Here is a 25,746-nt window from a genome sequence, read left to right as displayed (position 1 = left end):
GTTTGGTGAACAGAGAAGAGGTAGTGAAAGCTTTGCGGAAGATGAAAGCCGGCAAGGCGACGGGTTTGGATGGTATTGCAGTGGGATTTATCAAAAAAGGGGGTGACTGTGTTGTTGATTGGTTGGTAAGGATATTCAGTGTATGTATGGATCATGGTGAAGTGCCTGAGGATTGGGGGAATGCATGCATAGTGCCATTGTACTAAGGCAAAGGGGATAAAGGTGAGTGTTCAAATTACAGAGGCATAATTTTGTTGAGTAATCCTGGGAAATTATATGGGAGGGTATGGATTGAGAGGGTGAAAGCATGTACTGAGCATCAGATTGGAGAAGAGCAGTGTGGTTTCAGAAGTGGTAGAGGATGTGTGGATCAGGTGTTTGCCTTGAAGAATGTATGTGAGAAATACTAAGAAAAACAGATGGATTTGTATGTAGCATTTATGGATCTGTAGAAGGCATAAGATAGGGTGGATAGAGATGCTTTGTGGAAGGTTTTAAGAGCATATGGTGTGGGAGGTAAGTTGCTAGAAATAGTGAAAAGTTTTTACTAAGGATGTAAGGCATGTGTACGAGTAGAAAGAGAGGAAAGTGATTGGTTCCCAGTGAATGTCGGTTTGCGGCAGGGGTGCATGATGTCTCCATGATTGTTTGTTTATGGATATGGTGGTTAGGGAGGTGAATGAATGAGTTTTGGAAAGAGGGGCAAGTATGCAGTCTGTTCTGGATGAGAGGGCTTGGGAGGTGAATCAGTTGTTGTTCGCTGATGATACAGCGCTAGTGGTTGATTTGGGTGAGAAACTGCAGAAGTTGGTGACTTAGTTTGGTAAAGTGTGTGAAAGAAAACTGAGAGTAGATGTGAATAAGAACAAGGTTATTAGGTTCAGTAGGGATGAGAGACAAGTTAATTGGAGGTAAGTTTGAATGGAGAAAAACAGGAGAAAGTGAAGTATTTTATGTATCTGGAAGTGGACTTAGCAATGGATGGAACCATGGAAGCGGAAGTGAGTCATAGGGTGGGGGAGGGGGCGAAGGTTCTGGGAGCGTTGAAGAATGTGTGAAAGGCGAGAACGTTATCTCGGAGACCAAAACATGTATGTTTGAAGGAATAGTGGTTCCAACAATGTTCAATGGTTGCGAGGCATGGGCTGTAGGTAGGGTTGTGCGGAGGAGGATGGATGTCTTGGAAATGAAATGTTTGAGGACAATATGTGGTGTGAAGTGGTTTGATCAAGTAAGTAAGAGAGATGTGTAGTAATAAATGGAGTGTGGTTGAGAGAGCAGAACAGGGTGTGTTGAAATGGTTTGGACACATGGAGAAAATGAGCGAGGAAAGATTGACAAAGAGGTTATATGTGTCAGAGATGGAGGGAAGAAGAAGTGGGAGGCCAAATTAGAGGTGGAAGGATGAAGTGAAAAAGATGGTGAGCGATCGGGGCCTGAACATACAGGAGGGTGAAAGGCGTGCAAGGAACAGGGTGAATTGGATCGATGTGGTATACTGGGGTCGACGTGCTGTCAATGGATTTAACCAAGGCATGTGAAGCATCTAGGGTAAACCATGGAAAGGTCTATGAAGCCTGAATGTGGATAGGGAGCTTTGGTTTCGGTGCATTACACATGACAGCTAGAGACTGAGTGTGAGCGAATGTGGCCCTTTGTCCTTTCCTAGCGCTACCTCGCGGAAGGAGGGGGGATGCTATTTCATGTGTGATGGGGTGGCGACGAGAATAGATGAAGGCAGCAAGTATGGATATGTACATATGTGTATATGTGTATGTCTGTGTATATGTATATATACGTTGAAATGTATATGTATGTATATGTGCGTGTGGGCGTTTATGTATATACATGTGTATGTGGGTGGGTTGGGCTATTCCTCGTCTGTTTCCTTGTGCTACCTCGCTAATGCAGGAGACGGCGGTTAAGTATAATGATGATGATAATATATATATATATATATATATATATATATATATATATATATATATATATATATATATATATTATTCATTCATTTTATTTATTGTACTTTGTCGCTGTCTCCCGCGTTAGCGAGGTAGCGCAAGGAAACAGACGAAAGAATGGCCTAACCGAAGGAATGGCTCATCCCACCCACATACACATGTGTATACATACACGTCCACACAGACGCACATATACATATCTATGAATTTCAACGTATACATACATGTACATACACAAACATATAGATATATACACATGTACATATTCATACTTGCTGCCTTCATCCATTCTCGTCGCTACCCCGCCACACATTAAATGGCACCCCCCTCCCCACGCGTGCGCGCGAGGTAGCCCTAGAAATAGACAACAAAGGCCACATTCGTTCACACTCAGTCTCTATCTGTCATGTGTAATGCACCGAAACTGCAGCTCCCTTTCCACATCCAGGCCCCACCAAACTTTCCAAGGTTTACTCGAGACACTTCACATGCCCTGGTTAATCCATTAACAGTACGTCGACCCCGGTATACCACAAAGTGCCAATTCACTCTATTCCTTGCACGCCTTTCACCTTCCTGTATGTTCCGACTCCGATCGCTCAGAACCTTTTTCACTCCATCCTTACATCTCCAATTTGGTCTCCCACTTCTTGTTCCCTCCACCTCTGACACATATATCCTCTTTGTCAATCTTTCCTCACTCATTCTTTCCATGGAGGAACCCACCCCTCATTGTATTTCAACTTTTTAAAAGTGGAAACAGATTTGTGCATATATACACCTTTACATATTCATACTTGCTTGCCTTCATCCATTCTGGCGCCACCCCGCCCCGTAGGAAACAGCATTGCTACCCCCTGCTTCTGCGAGGTAGCGGCAGGAAAACACAAAGAAGACCACATTCGTTCACACTCAATCTCTGGCTGTCATGGATATTGCGTCAAAACCACAGCTCCCTATCCACATCCAACGCCTACAGACCTCTCCATGGTTTACCCCAGACGTTTCACAAGCCCTGGCTCAGTCCATTGACAGCTCGTCGATCCCGGTACACCGCATCGTTCCAATTCACTGTTCCTTGCACGCCTCTCACCCTCCTGTATGATCAGGCTCCGATCGTTCAAAATCTTTTTCACTCTATCCTTCCACCTCCAATTTGGTGTCCCGCTTCTCCTTGTTTCCTTCACCTCTGACACATATATCCTCTTTGTCATTATTTCCTTACTCATTCCCTCCATATGTCCAAACCATTACAACACATCCTCTTCTGTTCTTTCAACCTTTTTTTTTTTTTTTATTTCCACACATCTCTCTTACCCTTTTATTACTTACGCGATCAAACCACCTCACACCACATAATGTCCTCAAGCATTTCATTTCCATCATATCTACCCTACTCCGTACACCCCTATCTATAGCTCATACCTCGCAACCATATTGTATTGTTGGAACTTCTATTCCTTCAAACATACCCATTTTTACTCTCCAAGATACCGTTCTGTCCTTCCACACATTCGTCGTTGCTCCCAGAACCCTCGTCTCCTCTCCCGCCTTGTGACTCACTTCCGCTTCCGTGGTTCCATTCGCTACTACATCCACTCCCTGATATGTAAAACACTTCTTTTCCTTCAATTTTTCTCCATTCAGACTTACATCCCAATTAACTTGTCCCTCAACCCTACTGAACGTAAAACCTTGCTCTTATTCACATTTACTCTCAACCTTCTTCCACACACTTTTCCAAACTCAGTCACCAAACTTCTGCTGTTTCTCATTCGAATCAACCACTAGAGTTGTATCATCGGCGAACAACAACTGACTCACTTCCCAAGCCCTCTCATCCCCAGCAGACTGCATACTCACCCCTCTCCCCAAAACTTGCATTTACCTCCCTAGCCACCTCATATACAAATAGATTAAACATCCATGGCGACATCACACACCTTTGCCGCAGACCGTCCTTCACTGGGAACCAGTCACTCTCCTCTCTCCAACTCGTACACATGCCTTATATCCTTGGTAAAAACTTTTCACTGGTTCTAGCAGCTTACCTCCCTCACCATATACTCTTAAAACCTTCCACAAAGCTTCTCTATCAACCCTCATATGCCTTCTCCAGATCCAAAAATGCTACATACAAATCCATCCGTTCACTAAGAATTTCTCACACACGTTCTTCATAGCAAACACTTGATCCACATCTCATCTACTACTTCTGAAACCACACTGCTCCTCCCCAATCTGGTGCTCTGTACATGCCTTTACCCTCTTAAGCAATGCCCTTCCATACAATTTCCCAGGAATATTTAACAGATTTATGCATCTGTAGTTTGAACACTCACCTTTATCTCCTTTGCCTTTGTACAATGGCACAATGCACGCATTCCACCAATACTTAGGTACTTTGTCATGATCCATACATATATTGAATGTCCTTACCAGCTAATCAACAACACAGTCACCTCCTTTCTTAATGAATTCGACTGCCAAACCATCCAAACCTGCCGCCTTGCCGGATTTCACCTTCCCCAAAGCTTTCATTACCTCTTCTATTTTGACCAAACCATTCTCCCTGACCCCTTCACTTCGCACACCAACCTGACCATCACACCCTATATCTGCCACTCTATCATCAAAGACATTCAACAAACCTTCAGAATACTCACTCCGCCTCTCTCATTTCATCACTACCTGATATTACGTCCCCCTTTACCCCCTTCACCGATGTTCCCATTTGTTCTCTTGTCTTCCTTTATTTACCCCCTTCCAAAACATCTTTTTATTCTCCTTAAAGCTTAGTGATACTTTCTCACCCCATCTACTCTCAAATTCAATAATTTCAGTGTGAAATAAATTGCTTAAGAAATCTAGGGGATAATCTCATAATTTGCGGTCTTTTTTTTTTTCTTTTTCCTGGGAAAATATTTGGAATCTGTGAAATTACCAGTATTCTCTATCACTGTTTGTGATTAATGTCAGGCTACCCATACGTTCCATTTTATCGTTTTTAACATAATGTTGATAATTTGAATGACATATCCAGTGTTATATTCATAATAGAGGAACTGTCACAAGAGAACTGTGCCAGGCGTGGACCTGGTCAAGGTAATGACATGTTGCACCATGATTAGCACAATGTTCATAAAAGCTCTTACTCCTAAACCTCCACCTGTATGAATCATCTATCCAATGATGAAACTATGGATAACTCAAGGAAATCGGATTTTCTTACATCACTTCCCATTTGATACTTGTTAAATTAAAATCGGCGGTTGATAGGTGTCCTTCGCTAGGGGTCTTGACAGCTGATTTGCCCTTCCCACACTGTAAACAAACCCTGATTTGTACTGTGATATACCGTTGGTGGGAGGTAACTTGCGTGAACCGATAATCTCATCAGTCCCTGCAAGTTTTGCCATCCTAAACAGTTACTATGACTTAGGTAAGAATGAAATCAGCCACGATGTTGAAATGTTACAGAGAGTGATCGCTGATTTATAGGTAAATGCTGTAGGGAGACAATGGGTTCTAGCATGAAAGATAGTTTATTTTCGAGGTCGTAAGGGTGTTGATAGACAAGTCAGTATGTTGGCCGAGATGGAGTCACATGTTGGTATACCTATATCATTATCACTAAGTTTATCAGTCTTCTCGTTCATTATTTTCAAACTAACGTCCACTTCTGAGGTACGATGAGGTAGACGAGGGTCTGGAAAGCCAAGGACAAGGCACGGTTGCTTGATAATATTTCAGGTAAATAAGCAGTTTAGTCGTACATTAAAACTAGCTTAGGATGATGTGATATTTGTTCGGCAATGGTAATATAACTTGTAGTGAATAACATCAAGATTTCAGAGCATAATTTGGATGACTGTGTTTACTTATATGATGACAGAGAAGGTGATATTGATGAGGATTTTGACAAAGAAAAGTATGAGGTTAAGCGATGTAAATGTAGATGAATCCCTTGCAAAAACATGAACAGAATTTGTGAGAAGCCTCATTCTAGATAAAATGATATACATTTCAAAGTTTGTAAACTTTTTTAACTTGTGCCGTGTGCTTCTCAACTTATGTTACTTTGATATCAGATGTATGAAATGTAAGGAAAACTCGGGGAGTATATTTTTCACAGATGATTATAATTACTGAGGGTTTAACCATTACTATGTATTTTGTAAGAATTTTACAGCTTGACTGATCATTATATAGAGAGAGAATACAGATTTCAAACAGGCCTCCTTAACCTTTCTTCTGCATGGAAAAAAAATGTAGGCTACTGCATCAGGTACATATATATGTGTGCGGGTCACTACAAGCATTATTGTCTATATATTTTGCCTCTAGGCGGAGATGGATGATTTAAGAATTTTTATTGTACACCCCCCAGCTGCAGTGAACAGAAAGTTAAATATATCATGAAGTATATGTAACAGGAGCAGTGAATGAGTTACTACTTTAGGCATGCCATAATTCTCTAAGTCACACTCCATAACTTTTATTTTATATTCTAAACCCTTGACTTCTGTCATAAAATCACTTTGCAGTCAATGCAGTGAAGGATCAGTAATTTCCCATTTTCAACTTCAGCCCTGCTACTGTATTAGATCTAAAATCTTATAGATTTTCCAGTGGAATTGTTCTGTTCGTATGTATAATGAATTGATACAAGGAAAGCATGATGAGAGTCATCATTGTCATCCTTAATCAATCCCCCAGTGGTGGGGAAAGTTATTAAGATCAGGGAAACTGTGGTTATAAGTCATGTAGACTTTGAAAAACCTTACCTAACATTCCTCAGCAGTTGATATTTACTTTATTTTTATGTAAATTGAAAAATATGACTTTGTCTCCTTGTCTGAAGCAACTGTGTAAGCCACTGTTTGCATTGCATTAGACACAAATGCATTCCACTAATGATGCATTCATGTGATTGAATGTGTTTAAGCACATCATCTGGGGCAATCCTTCTTCACCATGAGATGAGATGGAAGGACGTGGATGCCCTGTTTGTTTTTCCTGAACTCTATCTCGCACTCCATTTATATTTCTTGTATAGGCACAGTATTGATGGGGGAATATTTCAAACTGATAACAGTACACACTACAGTAAGACTATGCTTGGGAATATAAAAGCTTATTGCAAGTCATCTGTTATGCTGATTTTCTTCATCATCTCAGGATTACTTCATGAAAATTTGGTGCATCTGTCACACTAAGCATTCTTAAAGCATTTCAGAAAAGCAACAAAACCTGTGGAAATATCAGCTAACTTCCCCTAGCAACTGATGTTTAATTTAAATGTAGTATTTGTTAGATTACCAGTTTAGCCACACATTGAATTAGCATTGTATGTTGAGTGATTTTGTTTTACAGTATTAGGATAGTATGTAGAGAATAGAATAAAATTCCTCTATCAAAATTTCTTAAGAATATAGATGAGTGAAAAGATCAATTTTGCTTTGAATTAATCCAGTGGCATAATAAGGGGGCTCTTACCTGTTGCTGTCATAAAGTGTTTCATTGGAAGGACTATAGAGGAACTATCCTTAGTCTTAATGCAGTGCTTTCCCTGCACTTCAAGATGCAGTGTGAAGAGCTCTCTGATGTCTCCTGCTAGATTTAGTTAGTTGATTAGTCAAGATAACATGACAGTGTTTATTTTACCAATGTGTTGGCACTGATGGATCAAACATTATTATGTTTACAATGTTTATTTCCTTTGATTCCACTTTATTTCTGTGTCTATAAACTTTGCCTATAGAAGAAAAATTTCATTGATATCAAGATTCATATAGATATTAGTTCTGTTGAGTGAGATGATCAATTTACTTTCGCTTAGTCCAGTGGTATCTTTGGAGAGATTAGCACCTCTTTCTGTTTTGAAGAGCAGGGAAAATGTTAGAGTTAAACAGTCAAACCAAGAAACTTTAACCAACCTCCAACCAAAGTCACTCAATCTCTTAACCACCTCTAAACCTTGCTTACCCCTAGTATCATCCAGAGGTGTGTGATAGTTTGAATAAATCCCCTAATAAAGTAGTATAAGTACAAGTAAATATTATCAGCTTATTCGTGTTTGACCCACCATTGTTGATGTATTTGTTGAATTTGCTGGCAAAGTAATCTCTACGAACATGAATTTATTTCCTTGCTCATCAGAATTGACATTTGATTGAATCTCAACATTTTCAAAAGTTCACTTCTCTTGGAATAGTTTTTTCACATATGATTGCCATTTCCTTTGCTAGTGAGGAGGCCAGGAACACACAAAGAAAGGCTGCATTCAGTTACATCAATTCTCAAGCTGTTATGTGTAATGCACTGAAATCAAAGCCCCCTATCCACAAACAGGCCCCACAGACTCTGGCTGCTTCAAATGCTATGGTTCAGTCCAATGACTGCCCATTGATCCTCCATGCCACATCATTCCAATTCACTCTATCTCTTGCATGCCTTTCACCCTTCTGCATGTTCAGGCCTTGATCACTCAAAATCTCTTTCACTCCATCCTTTTATCTCCAGTTTGGTCTCCCCATTTTCCTTGTTCCCTTTACTACTGACACATATATCCTCTTCATCTATCTCTCCTCACTCATACTCTCCATATGTTCAAACCATTTCAACGCACCCTCTTCAGCTCGCTCAACTGCACTCATTTTATTACCACTCCTCTCCCTTACCCTTTTGTTACTTACTTGATCAAACCATATCACACCACATATTGTCCTCACACATTTCTTTTTCAAAACAACCATCTTCATCCACACATCATCTATGGCCCATGCTTCTCATACATATAATATTGTTAGTACTTATGTACCTTCAAACATACCCAATTTTTATGTCCCATATAGGAACCTTTTTTTCCACACACTCTTCAATGCTCTAGATCCTGTGGCCCCTCACCCACCCAGAGACTCACTTCTATGTCCATGGCTCCATTTGCAACCATGTCCACTCTCAGGTATCTAAAAGCACCTCAACTCCTCCAAATTTTTTCCAGTCAAACTCACACCCCAACTAATTTGTCCTTCTGCCATGCTAAAGCCAATAACCTTGCTTTTGTGTACATTTACTCTCCTCGCTTCACACAATCTTCAAAATTCAGTCATCAACATCTGAAATATCACACTTGAATCTGCTACTAGTGCTTTATCATCAATAGATAACAAATGACTCGATTCCCATGCCCCCTCATCCCAGACATACTGCATACTCGTCCCTTTCTGCAAGACCCTTGCATTTACCTAACTTGTCCTACCATGCTAAAGATAATAACCTTGCTTTTATGTACATTTACTCTCCTTTCACACACTCTGAAACTCAGTCACCAACATTTGCAGTTTCACACTTGAATCTGCCACTAGTGCTTTATCATCAATAGATAACAACTGACTTGCTTCCCATGCCCCCCATCCCATACATACTGCATACTCATCCCTTTCTGCAAGACCCTTGCATTTACCTTCTTAAACAAATTGAAAACCCATAGTGACATTACACACCCCTGTCACAGACCATTCTTCAATTGGAACCCCTTGCTCTCATTTCTTCCAAGTCATACAAATTCCTTATACCCTTGATGAATGCTTCTAACTGCTTCTAGCAGCTTTCCTTCCATACAGTATATCCTTAAGACCTAACACAAGGCTTCTCTATCAAACCAATTATACTTTTTCTCCAGATCCATAAATGCCACATACAAATCCTTTTCCTTTAAGTCTTTCTTATACACATTATTTAAAGCAAACATCCATTACCACTTCTGAAACAATGTTGATCCTCCCTAGTCTGAGGATTGTACATACCTTCACTCAGTCAGTCACTACATTGGCACTGTACATATATTCTTCCAGTTTTCAGGCACCTCACCCTGATCCATAATACATTGAAAATCCTGACTAACCAGTCCACAATACAGTCACTCCCTTTCTTAATAAATTCAACTGCAATACCATCCACTCTTGCTGCTATACCATATTTCATCTTATTCAAGGCTTTCACCATCTTTTCTCTCTTCACGAAACTATCTTCATGTCTGTCTCCCTTTTCATACCACCCTGACCCAAACACAATCATCAAAGTACTTAATACATCTCTTCTCCTCACTTCATCACAACCTGTTACTGCTTATCCATTTTCCCCTTTCACTCATATTCCCGTTTGTTTTGTTTTTTGCACACTAATAAGCTACTTCCAAGACATCATATTCTTTCTGAAGTTTATTGATACTTGCTTACCCCATTTCTCATTTGCCCTCTTTACAACTCCTGCATCTTTCTCTTAATCTCTTGCTGCTTCCTCTTAACAACTCCCAATCTTTTGCACTCCTTCCCTAAAAGTACTACCAATATACCTCTTTTCTCATTCACTAGCAACTTAATCCTTCATCTCGCCACTCACTACCCTTTCTAACTTGCCCACCTCTCACCTTATGCATGCAGCATACATCTCTCACACATGCCACATGCTTCCCTAAATACCTCCCATTCCCAACACACTTCCCTCATTTCATTTACTCTCACATTTTGTCATTCTACACTCAGTCTCTCTTGTTATGAGGTAGACTTCTTTCTCCCTTCCCCAGAGATAAAAGTTGATATATACAATTGTACAGCTGTCAGAAAGTAATCAATGTTGGCATACTACTGTTTGATCCAGTGATACTAATATATCAGCAAGATATCCACTGCCTTTTGTTTTCTTCTTTGATCTACTTAGGAATGCAATAATTCATGTGACAAAATTTGATGATATTTATCAAGAAGTGAATTTTGTATGGTCACTTTATTTGTAGAAGGTTTGATTTGTGATGTTTTATTAGGTACCTGTTTCATACTTTTTTGTTTATTCACTTGCAATCATTCTGAACTTACTCCTCCTTACCTTTGATAAAGATACTGCCAATCATGATTGTTCACTGTAATTTCCACTATTACAATGAAATGATGTAAAATGCTTGAGGACAATATGTGGCATGAAGTGGATTTATCAAGTAGAAATGATTTGGTAAGAAAGAGGTGTGATAATAAGAGTTGTGGTTAAGAGAGCCAAAGGGGGTGTGCTGAAATGGTTTAGGATATATAGAAAGTATCCATAAAGGGAAGCTAACAAAGAGGGTATATGTCTCAGTAGTGGAGGGGACAAGGAGAAGGGGGAGACCAAATTGAAGATTGATGTATGGAGTGAAAGATGTTTTGAGTGATCTTGGCATAAGCATGCAGGAGGGGTAAGTTGTGCATGAGATGGAGTGAACTGAAAAAGTGTTGTAGTTGGAGGTGACATGCTGTTAGTGGGCTGGATCAAGCATTTGAAATGGTCAAGGGAAACTTCGAAAATGTCTGTAGGGCTGGGCTTTAGTTTAGATGCATTATACATGACAGTCAGAGAGTGGATGTGAGTAAATGAGTCCATTCTTCTTATGTTCCTGGCATGAATTCACCATATGGGAAATGGCAAAGAGATTGGAGAAAAATGACTTTAAGAAGTTAGAACTGATATGCACTTATTCTATGTTTGTCATGTGTAAGATTGGAGGAAATTATTGTGTAACCTCTGTCAAACTGTTACATGGGAAAAATGATATACAAACTGTTAGGTTTTATTAGGGGCACCATTTTGCAAACTGGAAGAAAACTAGGTTTCCATTAGGGGCACCATTTTGCAAATTGGAAGAAAACCACATCAGTGGATTCGTAACACTTATTGTAAATCATTTAGAAGGTGCTAATGAGATGTAATAACATTAGGTAATCCTGTGGTGGGTAACAATATTGTGGAGGGCTATGAAGATCAGGGAAATTGTGGGGTTAATTGATGTGAAAGTCAGCAAAGCATGTTTAGAAATGTACAAAAGTTTGGACGACCTTACTTTTCTTCCCCTAACAAATGCCATTTACTCTTTCTTTTAATGTTTTTAGAAATGTATGTAGTTATGGTCTGATATTTACTTTAGATATATCCAGTTTTTGTCCATTGTATGTTTACTGTTGTATCTATCTGTCTGTATTTCTATACAGACACCTGTTCTAACTGTAACTCCCTTAAGGGGGTAGCCAAAGCAATAGTCTCCATAACTAGTGAAATCCAGTACCACTTCTTAGCCTTTAGGGCCTCACCCTTAACAGGCCACTGGCAGAGGGTAGCTCTAATGAAATGTTTACAGAGGCTTCTTCTTAATGTTCCTACTGACTACTTCTACCTAATGCTCCTGCCAAAATGTTCCTACCTACCACTGTTATATACTGTTCCAACCATTTTGCCAGAAGGCAGGGCTAGCGCATAGTACTCACCACAGGAAGATCTAGAGTTATGGAGAATGATCTGTGTGAGTTCAGTGTTGAGCATTGTGTGTGACAAAGATTTGTATGTTTGTGGACAGAATGCCAGTAGTCCATGTGTAGTTGAGGCAGAAAGAAAAGACAACTACCTAGGCCAGAGGAGGGCAACTTGACAACCACAGAAGTGCAGGCTTACTATGCAGCAGTCACTAACCCTCCCTATACTCAGGCGGGTAGTACTGATAATATAACTCCTTGCCTACCAACTGTTACTTACTTGTTTAGTGTATGTGACTGATATTTTTGTGTTGGGAGGAGAGAGTTGTACATTTGTGTTATTTTGTCACTTAAACATATAAACAGGTATGACTAAGCAATTGATGAGTCTTTTCCTGTTATGGGATCCAACAGACATCAGTAACATTGGTATGTCTCGAATATAACATTGAACATTAACGTAAATCTTGTTTTATAGGGGAAGTTACATTAGATTTTCCTAGGTTCTGTTGATTTCTAGACATATTTCATTGACATTAAATCAATTAACCTTACAAATCCCCTTATCTTCAAAGGCTTCCCTACTATCATCATCTGTATTATTGAAGGATTACTGTATATCATTATAGGTCATTAGTGTCCTTCAAAAGCACATCACCTAAAAGTTAGGATTCTATTGATATGCTTTTCTTCCATTTCCATTACTTACCTCTGTGGTGCTCATAAAGTATCTCACTCCCAATCAAATGGTGAGAAAGACTATCATAATACTGTGTAAAAGAATTTTTTTTTCTTTGTTGTTCCTGGGTAGTAAGTGTTGTTGTCTAATTGATTATGTCTAGAAAGTGTAGAAAATGGCAATTATTCCCTTGAAACTTAGCTTTTGTAATCAGGACAGTGATATTTTGAAATTTACCTATTTTTCAAAACAATTCCATATAGATTCAGTGCTGAGTAGCTGATGAAGAACTTTTTAGGTTTCCAGTAATATGAATAGTAGTGTAAATATAAGGGCCCTAACCCAACCAGTTCAGTTTAGATCTAGCTGCTTAAGTGGATACATATACATACATTTTTCTGAGATGGCATCTAGAGGCTGCAAGCATCCGGCAGATGCATTTTGCTATGTATGCGGCCAGTTTGTCAAAACGAGTGAAAAGTGCTCCTTGGCATTATCAGCTTAGATGTGCAAGGCCTACAAGGCTTAATTCAGCATGCCTGCAAGGAAGCGAAACAAATTCTGGTCACCTCATTTCACCTGCAAGCACTGCAAGAAAACTCTGGATGGTAAGATAGACAATTTTTGTATGTTTGGCTGGTGGCATTTTATGTCAAATTTTTTTCAGAATTTATAGAATTTAAAAAATTTTGAATCTTAATTTTTAACAAAAATTTCAGTGTTACTGAAAAAAAAATATCATATACGGAAAATGTTGAGAGAATCTTTTACACATTAGTCATGGGTGAAATGAATTTATGAATAAATATATACTTTTTTCATAATTACAATTTTATGTTGTTCTTTTGCAGGATGGTACAGAGGGGAAAAGAAAACCATGAATTTTGCTATCCCAGAAATTTGTCAGAACCCACTAATCACTCAAGCAATTCTGCATGGTGGACCTTTCCAGACGTTGAACTGGCAAGACCCCCTGCTATCATATATCTGGACCTTCCATCATCCGTTGCCCTGTTGCTATACAGCCCTGAGCTCCCCGTACTCATTCCTGCGGAGGGAGAGCAGCCGTCATCAGAACAGACCAGCAAATCAGAGGGATAGGAAGAAGTTGTAGATCCAGATTACAATTTCAGAATTGCAGCTGAGTAGAGATACCCTTACTTCCTCAGTCAAAAAGACCTCAACAACTTGATCAGAGATCTTGCTCTCACAAAGTTCAAAGCTGAGCTTTTGATGTCTAGGGTTAAGCAGTGGAACTTGTTGGATGAAAGTGTGCACATCGCAGATCAGAGAAAGAGTCACCTAGGTTTTTCCAACTTCTTCACCCGTCAAGATGGGCTCTGCTTCTGCCACAGTGTAATTAGTCTGTTCGAGGCAATTGGAATTGCTTGTAACCCGAATGAGTGACACCTCTTCATTGACATCTGATCCAGGAGCCTCAAAACCGTGCTGCTCCATAACAGGAACAAGTACCCGTCTCTTCCCCTAGCTCACTCGGTGCACCTCAAAGAAAAATGTAACAGTGTCAAGACCTTGTGAGACACCTTGAAATATGATAAGTACAGTTGGGAGGTCATCGAAGACTTCAAAATGGTGGCATTCCTGATGGATCTCTAAGGTGGTTTTATCAAGTTTCCCTGTTAACTTTGCCTTTGGGACAGGAGGAACAATGCAGGTGTACTATGACAGGCAGGACTGGACACAGTGGACTGAATTCTCTCTGGGGATGAACAACATGAAGTGGGAGCCACTGGGAGTCACATAAGGAGTGTGCAGCCTTCAAGTACCATCAAGACTTCTTCCCTAAGCTGTCCGAGGCAAGTCAAAGCTGGTGTCTTCTTTGGCCTACAGATAAAGAAGATCCTGGAGTGCAAGGAATTCTCCAAGAAGCTCACTAGGAAGCAGAAAGCAGCTTGGTACAGCTTTGTCGCAGGAGTTTGGAGCTTCCTGGGCAATCACAAGGCTGAAAACTATGTAGAGTTGGTTGAAAAACTGGTGAAGAACTACAGCAAATTGGGCTGCAGGATGTCCCTCAAAGCCTATATCCTTGACACTAATCTTGATAAATTAAGGGGAACATGGGAGCATATTCAGAAAATCAAGGTGAGCAATTCCACCAGGATATACTGAACTTTGAATGCTACTACCAAGGAACATATAATGAGAACATGGTGGGAGATTATATTAGGGGTCTGATTCATGAGTGATTTACAATACATTTGAAAAACTACTCGCTTCTAAATCTTTTGTGATCACTTTTGTTTAATATTAGTGTAAATATATGTCCATTTTTATTCATATGTTGTTTTTCTGACTTTATGTGAATAAAAATGTGCAAATTTGCCTGCTGTCCAGTCTGAAATAGGTAAATTTCAAAATATCACTGTCCTGCTCACAAAAGCAAAGTTTCAAGGGTATAGTAGCCTTTTTCTCTACTTTGTATACATCATAATTAGGAAATAACACTTATTACCCAGAAACAAAAATTGTTACACAGTGTAATTCAAGACAGAGTTGGAACCTTTTTAACATCCATAAGTCAGAATGGTAACACACTGTCAGCAGTTGCTGTCTGCAGCCTTCTACCTTGTAGGGTTGTCCTCAGGATAAGTGTGATAAGTGGATATACAGTACCTTGAATTAGGAGAGGTCAGTACTCTTCTGTCTGAGTTGTCCCTCTTACTAGGAGCACAGTCAAATACATCTATATTACTGTTTTATGTATCATTCTCCATTACTGATAATACTGTACATCTTGCAGTTGAATACTTCACCTTTCTAGACATGTACTGTAGAAAAATAGCCACTTTAGACTGCAACCAGCATAGGTAGATATGGTTTCCCACACATAAGGAATGTCAATTCAGAAATTTTTACTCTCATTTGGACAGTTTTTCAGTCCAATTTTTGCTGTTCTTAATTGTACAGCATGCAGCCAAAACATTTCTTTCTGTCGTTGATTATCTGTGACTGAATGTGATTACTTTTCCATATATGATAGGTTTCCTTTATCATTTCATACAGACCTGTTACAGTCTTTAGGCAAGAACAAAAAAAGGTTTCGGTAGTGATAACCTCTAGAAGCGTTAAATAGCCTATGAGAAGAGAGTAAGCCTTTGATTGCATTTCTGATTCCTCAAGATTATCATCACTCTAAAGATACCATTTGAACCAAAGAACTCTTTGATACTGTTTGAATACAGCATCATTCCATTTGCTAGAAATCTTTATTGATTCTTTTTTTGTTGATCATGTGCTGTAGTTTAAAGTTGTCAAAAATACTGTACACACTGTGTATCTGGCATGGTAATTAAAGGTCTTTATCTGCACTTTTGTGGGTTCAAAGATGCTTTTATTTTTATGTTGAGGTGTCTTATGTCACAAGCAGCTATAAATAGCGCTGGAAAAAATGCAAGAATTTCAGTTATCTGTATAACACAGTGGAGCAGTATGTTTAACTTGTGGGGACCTTATCTATTTATGTACAGGCTGCCTTTTTCTGTAGTCATTTAAATTGGATGGCATGCTTTCTCAGTATGCAGAGACTCCTAATGGTTCAAACAGCTACAGTTACCACTGTAACAGAATCCTACTGTTTCAGTTAACCATATGACAATATGGCTAATTAGCAAAAGTCTTTAGGGTGCTAATTTTGGTGATTAGTGATTCAGTGGATGTTGAACTGTTAGCACAGTGAAAAGGTATTTGCATATAAGTAATCCATTGACAGTGGCAGAAACTTGAGAAAGATGTAACTGCCTGTTTGTAATTACCTATTGGTACTGTATAGGGAGGATTTTTACACTCCTGGGCCCCATCTCTTGAACATTCTCCATTCAGTAACTTTATTGATTTGTGTATGATGTCTGCATTAACCACATCCTCACTCCTGTTCAATTCATCCACCACTCTTATACTGTAAAAGTGTTTCTGTATTTCTTTACATCCTTTTTAGTAAGTTTTTACTGAATTTCATGTTATATCCTCTGGTTGCTCTATCCTTGCATCTCTTAAATAACTTATTACTGTCTGTCTATCTGTTCTATCTGTATCTCTGATGCCTGTTGCCATCTGGAACTCCACAATGGAGTAGCCATGGCAAGAGAGTCTCCATAACTAGTGAATTTAGGTGTTGTTTCAGTCTTTAGTGCCTCACCCTTAACAGGCCACTGGCATAGGGCAACTCTAGTGCATTGTTTCCAAAGGCTCCTACCTAATGTTCCTACTGACTGTTTCTACCTAATAATCCTGCCTAATGTCCCTACCTACTACTACTACTACTACCACCTAATGTTTCTGCCTAATGCTCTTGCCTAAATGTTCCTACCTACTACTACTATCTGTTCCTCTAACCATTTTGCCAAAAGGCAGGGCTAGCGCATAGTTCACTGTAGAAAAATCTAGCTTCACGAAGAATGAGCTGTGTGGGTTAAGTGATGTCAAGTGATATGTATGACAAGGAGAGATTGTATGTTTGTGGACAGAATGGTAGTAGTCTGTGTGTGGTTGAGGCAGAGAGAAGAGACAGCTACCTTAGATAGAGAAGCGCAACTTGACAGCCACTGAAGTGCTGGCTTACTATGCAGCCGGGTTACAACCATTGAAGTGCTGGCTTACTATGCTGCCGGCACTAACCCTCCCAATACTGAGGTGGGTAGTACTGATAATTTAACCTTCCTGGTCATTGGCTGCAGACCAATTACTGCCAACTACCTTTATCTTGGCCCAGAAACCAACTTTGTCTTTTTCATTTGTCTCTGATTATATAGCATTTCTTAAATTGCGCAATAAAATACAATATAAAAGAAAAACATCATAAGATACATATTCTTTTGCACTTGCTTTACAAGTTTTAGTGAGTCTTGTAGTGATGATATAATCAGAAGCATAATCATTATCCTAACATGATCATCTTTTTCTTATAATACTGATAACATTATTCAGCCAAGAGAGTTGCATTGCATCAAATCTATACTGATTCTTTCCCATTACTCATGTCTATAATATATTTTATTTTCATCTCTCTGTTAATCATGGCTATGTTTTGGTATCACAAATAAAAGTTTGTTAACTTCATAAGATAAGAATCTCATTCTAAGAATGAAACGGACTTTTCTAAATTTTCCACATCACAATAATTCTTTCACATGAATTATCCACTGGGAACACTTGCATCTTGATTGACAAAGACTTTGCAACTTTAGGTTGCAAACAACTTCAGTGGCAGAGAACAATTCATATGCTTAGGCATTTTTAATATCTTGAAAGCCTTGAGATTATAGAAGAAGTCTATCCACTTAATGGTTGTGATCAGATCACCCATCACTTATCTTCTAATGTAGTAGATTTGATGCCTCCATCCTTTTGTCTCCTTAGCTATTCTCCTAATGTCAGACATTGGTAGGACAGTGTTGACTCCCATGTCTTCCTCACACATAGAATGCTAAAGCTTATTTCCTGCTAGATTATAATCATAGGGATGCCATTTTTGCTTTGTTCCATCCTCATTACTTTACTCTTCCTCAAGTTGAATTTCATTAACCAAGTTTCAGGACAACTTTGGGGTCTGTGTAGGACCCTTTGTATGTTTATGTAATCCTCCATACTTTTCACATCCCTCATGATCTTTGCATGATCTGAAAACATATTCACATAGAATTCCTTACCTCCATGAAGAGTAATGGTCCCAGAACCCAACCCTGAGGCATACTGTTGGTCATCTTAACCCATTTGGAAAAGGCTCCTCTAACATGCATTGCTTTCTCCCTGCCAGTGAGATAGACTTCTATACATCAAAGCAGTGTTCCCCCTTATTCCTGCTTGATGATAAAGCTTTTTAATCAGCCTCCCCTGCTGTATAATGTCAAATGCTTTCAGGCAATCCAGATACAAATATTCCACCCAGCTTCCCTTTTCTTCAAGACTGAACTCACTCTATTGTAGAATTCTAAGAGGTTAGTTAAATATGATGTCTGTTCCCTAAAACCATGCTGTCGCTCACTTCAAAATTTTTTCCTCCATAGAATGCCATCCATTTGCCTTCTGATAAATTTTCGAGAACTTTACACATCACACCTATTAGTGAGACTAGTCTGTAGTTCAATGCCTGTTATCGGTGTCCTTTTATATATGTATAGGTATGACATTTACCTTTTTCCATTTTATTAGCACATTGCCTCTCTCCAGTAACATTTTGAATAGTAATTCTGGTGATTTATGCAGTTTGTCTGCACACATTTTTAGCACATGTGGTAGAATTCCATTAGGACCATAAGCCTTGTATGGGTCAAGTCCTTTTGGTATTCTGTTAATGTTGTTTTTAAGTATCTTGGTGATTTCTATAGTTTCTTCCACAGTGTAAACACTGTTAAGCATGTTATTTAGTTCCTCATAACATTCTCTACAATATTCTCTCTGGATTTCTTAGTCCAATTAACTGTAATTTAACTGGAAAAGATTTAGAATTTCACCTGCCTTGTCCACAATATTTTTTTCAAAGTTTTGTTTCACCTCCTTTCTTATCCTGCTGTACTCATTCTTTACTCTTATGCCTTACAAGTGCTGCTGGCTGGCTGGAGTGCCGTTTATATCTTTGCCCTGTGTGTCTTGAAATTTATATGCTTTTTGACATATCTTAACCATTTCTTCTTCTTTCTGTTTCCTCTCTATTTAAGGGTACCCATGTATATACCTATCATTGTAAAAGTCACAGAACCTCCTACCACAGAGCCCTGGTTCCTCACAATGTTTCTATTGAAATTATTTAGGTTTGTGTAGTTTCTATGTCTATATATCCTCATACTGTCCTATCTTACCTCTGTATTATTCAGGTAAAGTTAACAGCCAAGTGTAAGCCAAACTCACAATGAGTACCAAAGTTCAATGTTTGTTTACTGCAACAAATATGGATGATTTATAAGATTTTTCTGTTTTTCCTTTTGTAAATTTTCTTTATATTTTGTACTGATTGGTAAGATTAAAATCTAATTCTTTTCATAAATCTAGGTCCTGGGAACCCTTCTGAATTTGATAGGGCTTTTTTTTCTCTAGGGGCTGAAAGGAATGAGATGATCGTGGTCAGGTAATCCTTTAGTAGTAAGCTTATTGCTTGACTTGGTAGCCAGAACTGCTTCCAACAGAAGGAGATTTATTTGTTATAATGGATGTATATGCAAAACCTGTACAATATCTGTTAACTTGCTTGTTTTTCAAAGAGACTGTAAAGTAAGGCATAGCTTTGTGTTTATGCTAAGTTAATAGCTACTGTATGATTTTTCAGATTGATATTAGAATAGGATCATGAGTACTAGTGGAGGCAGTGAAAGAACAAGAGAATATGGTGCAGAAGGAAGCAGTCAAGAATCAAACTTGGGTATTTTTTCCCCTGAAGTTCTTGTATATAATAACATGGCAGCTACAAATGAATCATTAGGAACGACTTCACCGAACACTAATGGGGAAGATGTCTTTTCTCAGGAGGTACAGTTTTGAATGCTTTTAATGTTTAGACTCAATATTAATCCTTTTGTTGCCGCACTCATAATATCCACTTTGAATTCTTTATAGGGCCTTTTCTCAAATATTCTTAAAATGATTATCTCCTTGGTGAACAGCTTATGGAGTTGTGTGCTAAAACTAGTGATTGGAAATACTTGTGTGTGAGTGGGAAAGATGGTCAGTGGGGATTATTGGATTACGTACTAATTGAAAGGCATGCAAAAGAAAGACTTATGGATGTGAATGTGTTGAGAGGGGCAGCTGATGAGATGTCTGATCATTACCTCATGGAGGCTAGGGTAAAAATTTGTAAAGTTTTTTGAAAATGGCAATGTTATGGGTGGGAAGAGTGGTGAAAGTAAGTAAGCTTGGAAAAGAGACTTGTGTGAAGAAATACCAGGAGAGATTGATTGTAGAATGCAAAACAATAGAGTAGACAAAACTAGGGGTGCTTGTGAGGAATTGGAGGTATTTCAGTAAGAATGCTAGCATTTGCTGGCATGTGCAAGAGATGCATGTAGCATGAGTGAGGTAGGGGTGGGCAGGCTTGAAAAAGTAGGGAGTGGTGGTATGATGAAGTAAGGTTGCTAGTTAAAGAGAAAAGAGAGGTATATGAGCAGTACTTACAGGGATGGAGTTCAAATGATTGGGGAATGTTCAAGAGAAAGCAGCAGGATGTCAAGAGTAATGTGCAGGGGTTACAAAAGGGCAAATAAGAGTTAGGGTTAGCAAGTTTCAGCAATTCAGTGAGATTAAGATGTTCTGGAAGGAGTTTAAAAGTGTGCAAAAAAAGAACATAATAGGTACATGAGTGAAGGCAGTGGGGGACTGGAGCCACCCACCCTCCTATTTAAATCTCTAAAAGGTGAAACAGAAGGAGTCATGCGGAGAGTGCTCATCCTCCTTGAAGGCTCAGATTGGGGTGTCTAAATGTGTGTGGATGTAACCAAGATGAGAAAAAAAGGAAAGATAGGTAGTATGTTTGAGGAAAGGAACCTGGATGTTTTGGCTCTGAGTGAAACGAAGCTCAAGTGTAGAGGGGAAGAGTTGTTTGGGAATGTCTTGGGAGTAAAGTCAGGGGTTAGTGAGAGGACAAAAGCAAAAGAAGGAGGAGCACTCCTCCTGAAGTGGGAGTTTTGGGAATACATGATAGAGTGTAAGAAGTAAACTCTAGATTGGTATGGGTAAAACTGAAAGTGGTTGGAGAGAAATGGGTGATTATTGGTGCCTATGCACCTGGTCATGAGAAGAAAGATCATGAGCGGCAAGTGTCTTAGGAGCAGGTGAGTGAGTGTGTTAGCAGCTTTGATGCACGAGACTGGTTTATAGTGATGGATGATGTGAATGCAAAGGTGAGTAATGTGGCAGTTGAGGGTATAATTGGTGTACATGGGGTGTTCAGGGTTGTAAATGGAAATGGTGAAGAGCCTGTAGATTTGTATGCTGAAAAAGGACTGGTGACTGGGAATGCCTGGTTTAAAAAGAGAGATATACATAATTATATGCATGTGAGTGGGAGAGACGGCCAGAGAGCATTATTCGATTATGTGTTAATTGATAGACATGTAAAAGAGAGACTTTTGGGTGTTAATTTGTTGAGAGGGGCAGCTGGAGGGATATCTGATGACTATCTTGTGGAGGCAAAGGTGAAGATTTGTAGAGGTTTTCTGAAAAGAAGAGAGAATGTTAGGGATTAGAGAGTGGTGAGAGTAAGTGAGCTTTGAAAGGAGACTTGTGTGAGGAAGTACCAGGAGATTGAGTGCAGAATGGGAAAAGGTGAGATCAAATGATGTAAGTGGAGAGTGGGGGAGGAATGGGATGTATTTAGGGAAGCAGTGATGGCTTGCGCAAAAGATGCTTATGGCATGAGAAAGGTGGGAGGTGGGCAGATTAGGAAGGGTAGTGGATGGTGGGATGAAGAAGTGAGATTGTTAGTGAAAGAGAAGAGAGAGGCGTTTGGACAATTTTTGCAGGGAAGTAATGCAAATGAGTGGGAGATGTATAAAAGAAAGAGGCAAGAGGTCAAGAGAAAGGTGCAAGAGGTGAAAATGAGGGCAAATGAATGTTAGGGTGAGAGAGTATCATTGAATTTTAGGGAGAACAAAAAGATGGTTGGAAGGAGATGAATAAAGTGCGTAAGACAAGAGAACAAATGGAACATCAGTGAAGGGGGCAAATGGGGAGGTGATAACAAACAGTGATGAATTGAGAAGGAGATGGAGTGAATAATTTGAAGGTTTGTTGAATGTTTTTGATGATAGAGTGGCAGATGTGGGGTGATGTGCGAAGTGAGAGGGTCAGGGAGAATGGTTTGGTGAACTGGGAAGAGGTAGTGAAAGCTTTGTGGAAAATGAAAGCTGGCAAGGCAGCGGGTTTCGATGGTATTGCAGTGGAATTTATAAAACAAGCAGGTGACTGTGTTGTTGATTGGTTGGTAAGGATATTCAGTGTACGTATGGATCATGGTGAAGTGTCTGAGGATTGGTGGAATGCATGTGTAGTGCCATTGTGCAAAGGCAAAGGGGATAAAGATGAGTGTTCAAATTACAGAGGCATAAGTTTGTTGAGTATTCCTGGGAAATTATATGGGAGGGTATTGATTGAGAGGGTAAAGACATACAGAGCATCAGATTGGTGAAGAGCAGTGTGGTTTCAGAAGTGGTAGAGGGTGTGTGGATAAGGTGTTTGTTTTGAAGAATGTATTTGTGAAATACTTAGAAAAACAGATGGATTTGTATGTAGCGTTTATGGATCTGGAGAAGGCATATGATATGGTGGATAGAGATGCTTTGTTGAAGGTATTAAGAGTATATGGTGTGGGAGCTAAGTTGCTAGAAGCAGTGAAATGTTTTTACCAAGGATGTAAGGCATATGTACAAGTAACAAGAGAAGAAAGTGATTGGTTCCTAGTGAATGTTGGTTTGCGGAAGGGGTGCATGATATCTTCATGGTTGTTTAATTTGTTTATGGATGGGGTTGTTAGGGAGGTGAATGCAAGAGTTTTGGAGGGAGGGGCAAGCATACAGTCTGTTGTGGATGAGAGTGCTTGGGAAATGAGTCAGTTGTTCACTGATGATACAGCGCTGGTGGCTTATTCGGGTGAGAAACTGCAGAAGTTGGTGACTGAGTGAGGTAAAGTGTGTGAAAGAAGAAAGTTGAGAGTAAATATGAATAAGAGCAAGGTTTTTAGGTTCAATAGGGTTGAGGGACAAGTAAATTGGGAGGTAAGTTTGAATGGAGAAAAACTGGAGGAAGTGAAGTGTTTCAGATATCTGGGATGGACTTGGCAGTGGATGAAACCTTGGAAGCAGAAGTGAGTCACAGGGTGGGGTAGGGAGCAAAGATCCTGGGAGTGTTGAAGAATGTGTGGAAGATAAAAACATTATCTCGGAGAGCAAAAATGGGTATGTTAGAAGGAATAGTGGTTCCAATAATGTTATATGGTTGCGAGGCATGGGCTTTAGATAGGGTTGTGTAGAGGAAGGCGGATGTGTTGGAAATGAGATGTTTGAGGACAATATGTGGTGTGAGGTGGTTTGATCAAGTAAGTAATAAAAGGATAAGATAGATACGTGGCAATGAAAAGAGTGTGGTTGAGAGAGCAGAAGAGGATGTGTTGAAATGGTTTGAACACACGGAGAGAATGAGTGAGGGAAGATTGACAGGCAGGATATATGTGTCAGAGGTGTAGGGAAGAAGGAGAAGCGGTAGACCAAATTGAAGGTGGAAAGATGGAGTGAAAAAGATTTTGAATGATCAGGGCATGAACATATAAGAGGGTGAAAGGCATGTAAGGAATAGAGTGAATTGGAACAATGGGGTATACCGGGGTCGACGTGCTGTCAATGGATTGAACCAGAGCATGTGAAGCATCTTGAGTAAACCATGGAAAGGTCTGTGGGGCCTGGATGTAGAATGGGAGCTGTGGTTTTGGTGCATTACACATGACAGCTAGAGACTGAGTGTGAATGAATGTGGCCTTTATTTGTCTGTTCCTGGTGCTGCCTCATTGGAGGGGAGCGGGGAGGAATACTGTTTCGTATGTGGCAGGTTGGCGACGAGAATGAATGAAGGCAGCAAGTATGGATATGTACAGGTGTATATATTCAAGTGAGTCCAGTGGGAAAATGGAACATGATAAGTTCCCAAGTGCACTTTCGTGTAATGATCACATCATCAGGGGAGACACAAGAGAGAAATAACAGTCAGTTGATACACAATGAAGAGATGTAGCTGGGACACCATTTGGTAAACATGTGATTGTCCAAGATAGACAACGAGTGTGTCATAGACTTATTATGTATATGTATATGTCTGTGTATGTATACGTTGAAATGTATAGGTATGTATATGTGTGTATGTGGATGTTTATGTATATACATGTGTATGTGGGTGGTTTGGGCCATTCCTTGTTTGTTTCCTTGCACTACCTCACTAACGCGGGAGACAGCGGTTAAGTATAATAATAATAAATGAGTATAATAATAATAAATGAATGATAATAATAATAAATGAGTGAAGGATTCAAATGGGGAAGCGGTGATGGGTGGTGTTGAAGCGACAAGGAGATGGAATGAGCATTTTGAAGTATAGTTGAATGTTTGATGAATGGGTGGCAGATGTAGGTTGTTTGGGTCAGGATGGTATGCTAAGTGAGAGAATCGTAGAGAATGATTTGGTGAATAGAGGAGAGGTGGTTAAGGCCTTGCATAGATGATAAAATCTGGCAAGGCAGCTGGAGTGGATGATATTGCAGTTGAATTTCTGAAGAAATGGGATGACTGAGTTGTTATATGATTAGATAGGATTTGTAAGTATGGATTTTGGGGAGGTACCTGGGGATTGACAGAATGCTTGTATAGTGCTTTTGCATAAATGCTAGGGGGTTAATTGTGAGTGTTATGACCACAGACGTATAAGTTTGTTAAATGTATCTAGCGAGCTGTAAGGGAGAACAGTGATTGAGAGGGTGAAGGCATGTGCATAGCATCAGACTGGGGAAGAACTGTGTTATTCAGAAATGGTAGATGATGTGTGGATGAGGTGTTTTCTTTAAAGAATGTGTGTGAGAAATACTTAAAAAGAGGTATTATTTGTATGTGACAATTATGGATCTAGCAAAAGCATATGATAAGGTTAATAGAGATGCCTTATGGAAGGTCTTAAGAATATATGGTGTGGAAGATAAGCTGCTAGAAGCATTGAAAAGTTTTTATCATGGATGTAAGGTGTGTGTTCAAATAGGAAGAGAGGAAAGTGAATGGTTCAAAGTGAAGTTTGGTCTGTGACAGGTGTGTGATGTTATGACCATTTAATTTATTTATGA

General features: G+C 39.4%; 1 protein-coding gene across 6 annotated transcripts in view; it reads left to right on the top strand.

The window, feature by feature from the left end:
• Positions 1-25,746, top strand: part of GrlHz (Gustatory receptor-like Holozoa) — a 252,373-nt gene that overhangs the window by 114,119 nt on the left and 112,508 nt on the right. For 2 of the 6 annotated variants that reach the window (XM_071664869.1, XM_071664868.1), the window contains exon 2: positions 20,203-20,402. In XM_071664869.1, coding sequence (XP_071520970.1) covers positions 20,223-20,402 — 180 coding nt within the window. In that variant the 5' untranslated portion in view covers positions 20,203-20,222. Of the gene's footprint in view, positions 1-5,269; positions 5,407-5,614; positions 5,718-20,202; positions 20,403-25,746 lie in introns of those variants that run through there. The other 4 variants (XM_071664867.1, XM_071664870.1, XM_071664873.1 and 1 more) reach the window with 4 other exon arrangements.

Source organism: Panulirus ornatus, chromosome 9 (genome assembly GCF_036320965.1).
Source record: "Panulirus ornatus isolate Po-2019 chromosome 9, ASM3632096v1, whole genome shotgun sequence".
In the NCBI taxonomy this organism is placed as follows: domain Eukaryota; kingdom Metazoa; phylum Arthropoda; class Malacostraca; order Decapoda; family Palinuridae; genus Panulirus; species Panulirus ornatus.
This window is presented reverse-complemented; position numbering and strand designations above follow the sequence as displayed.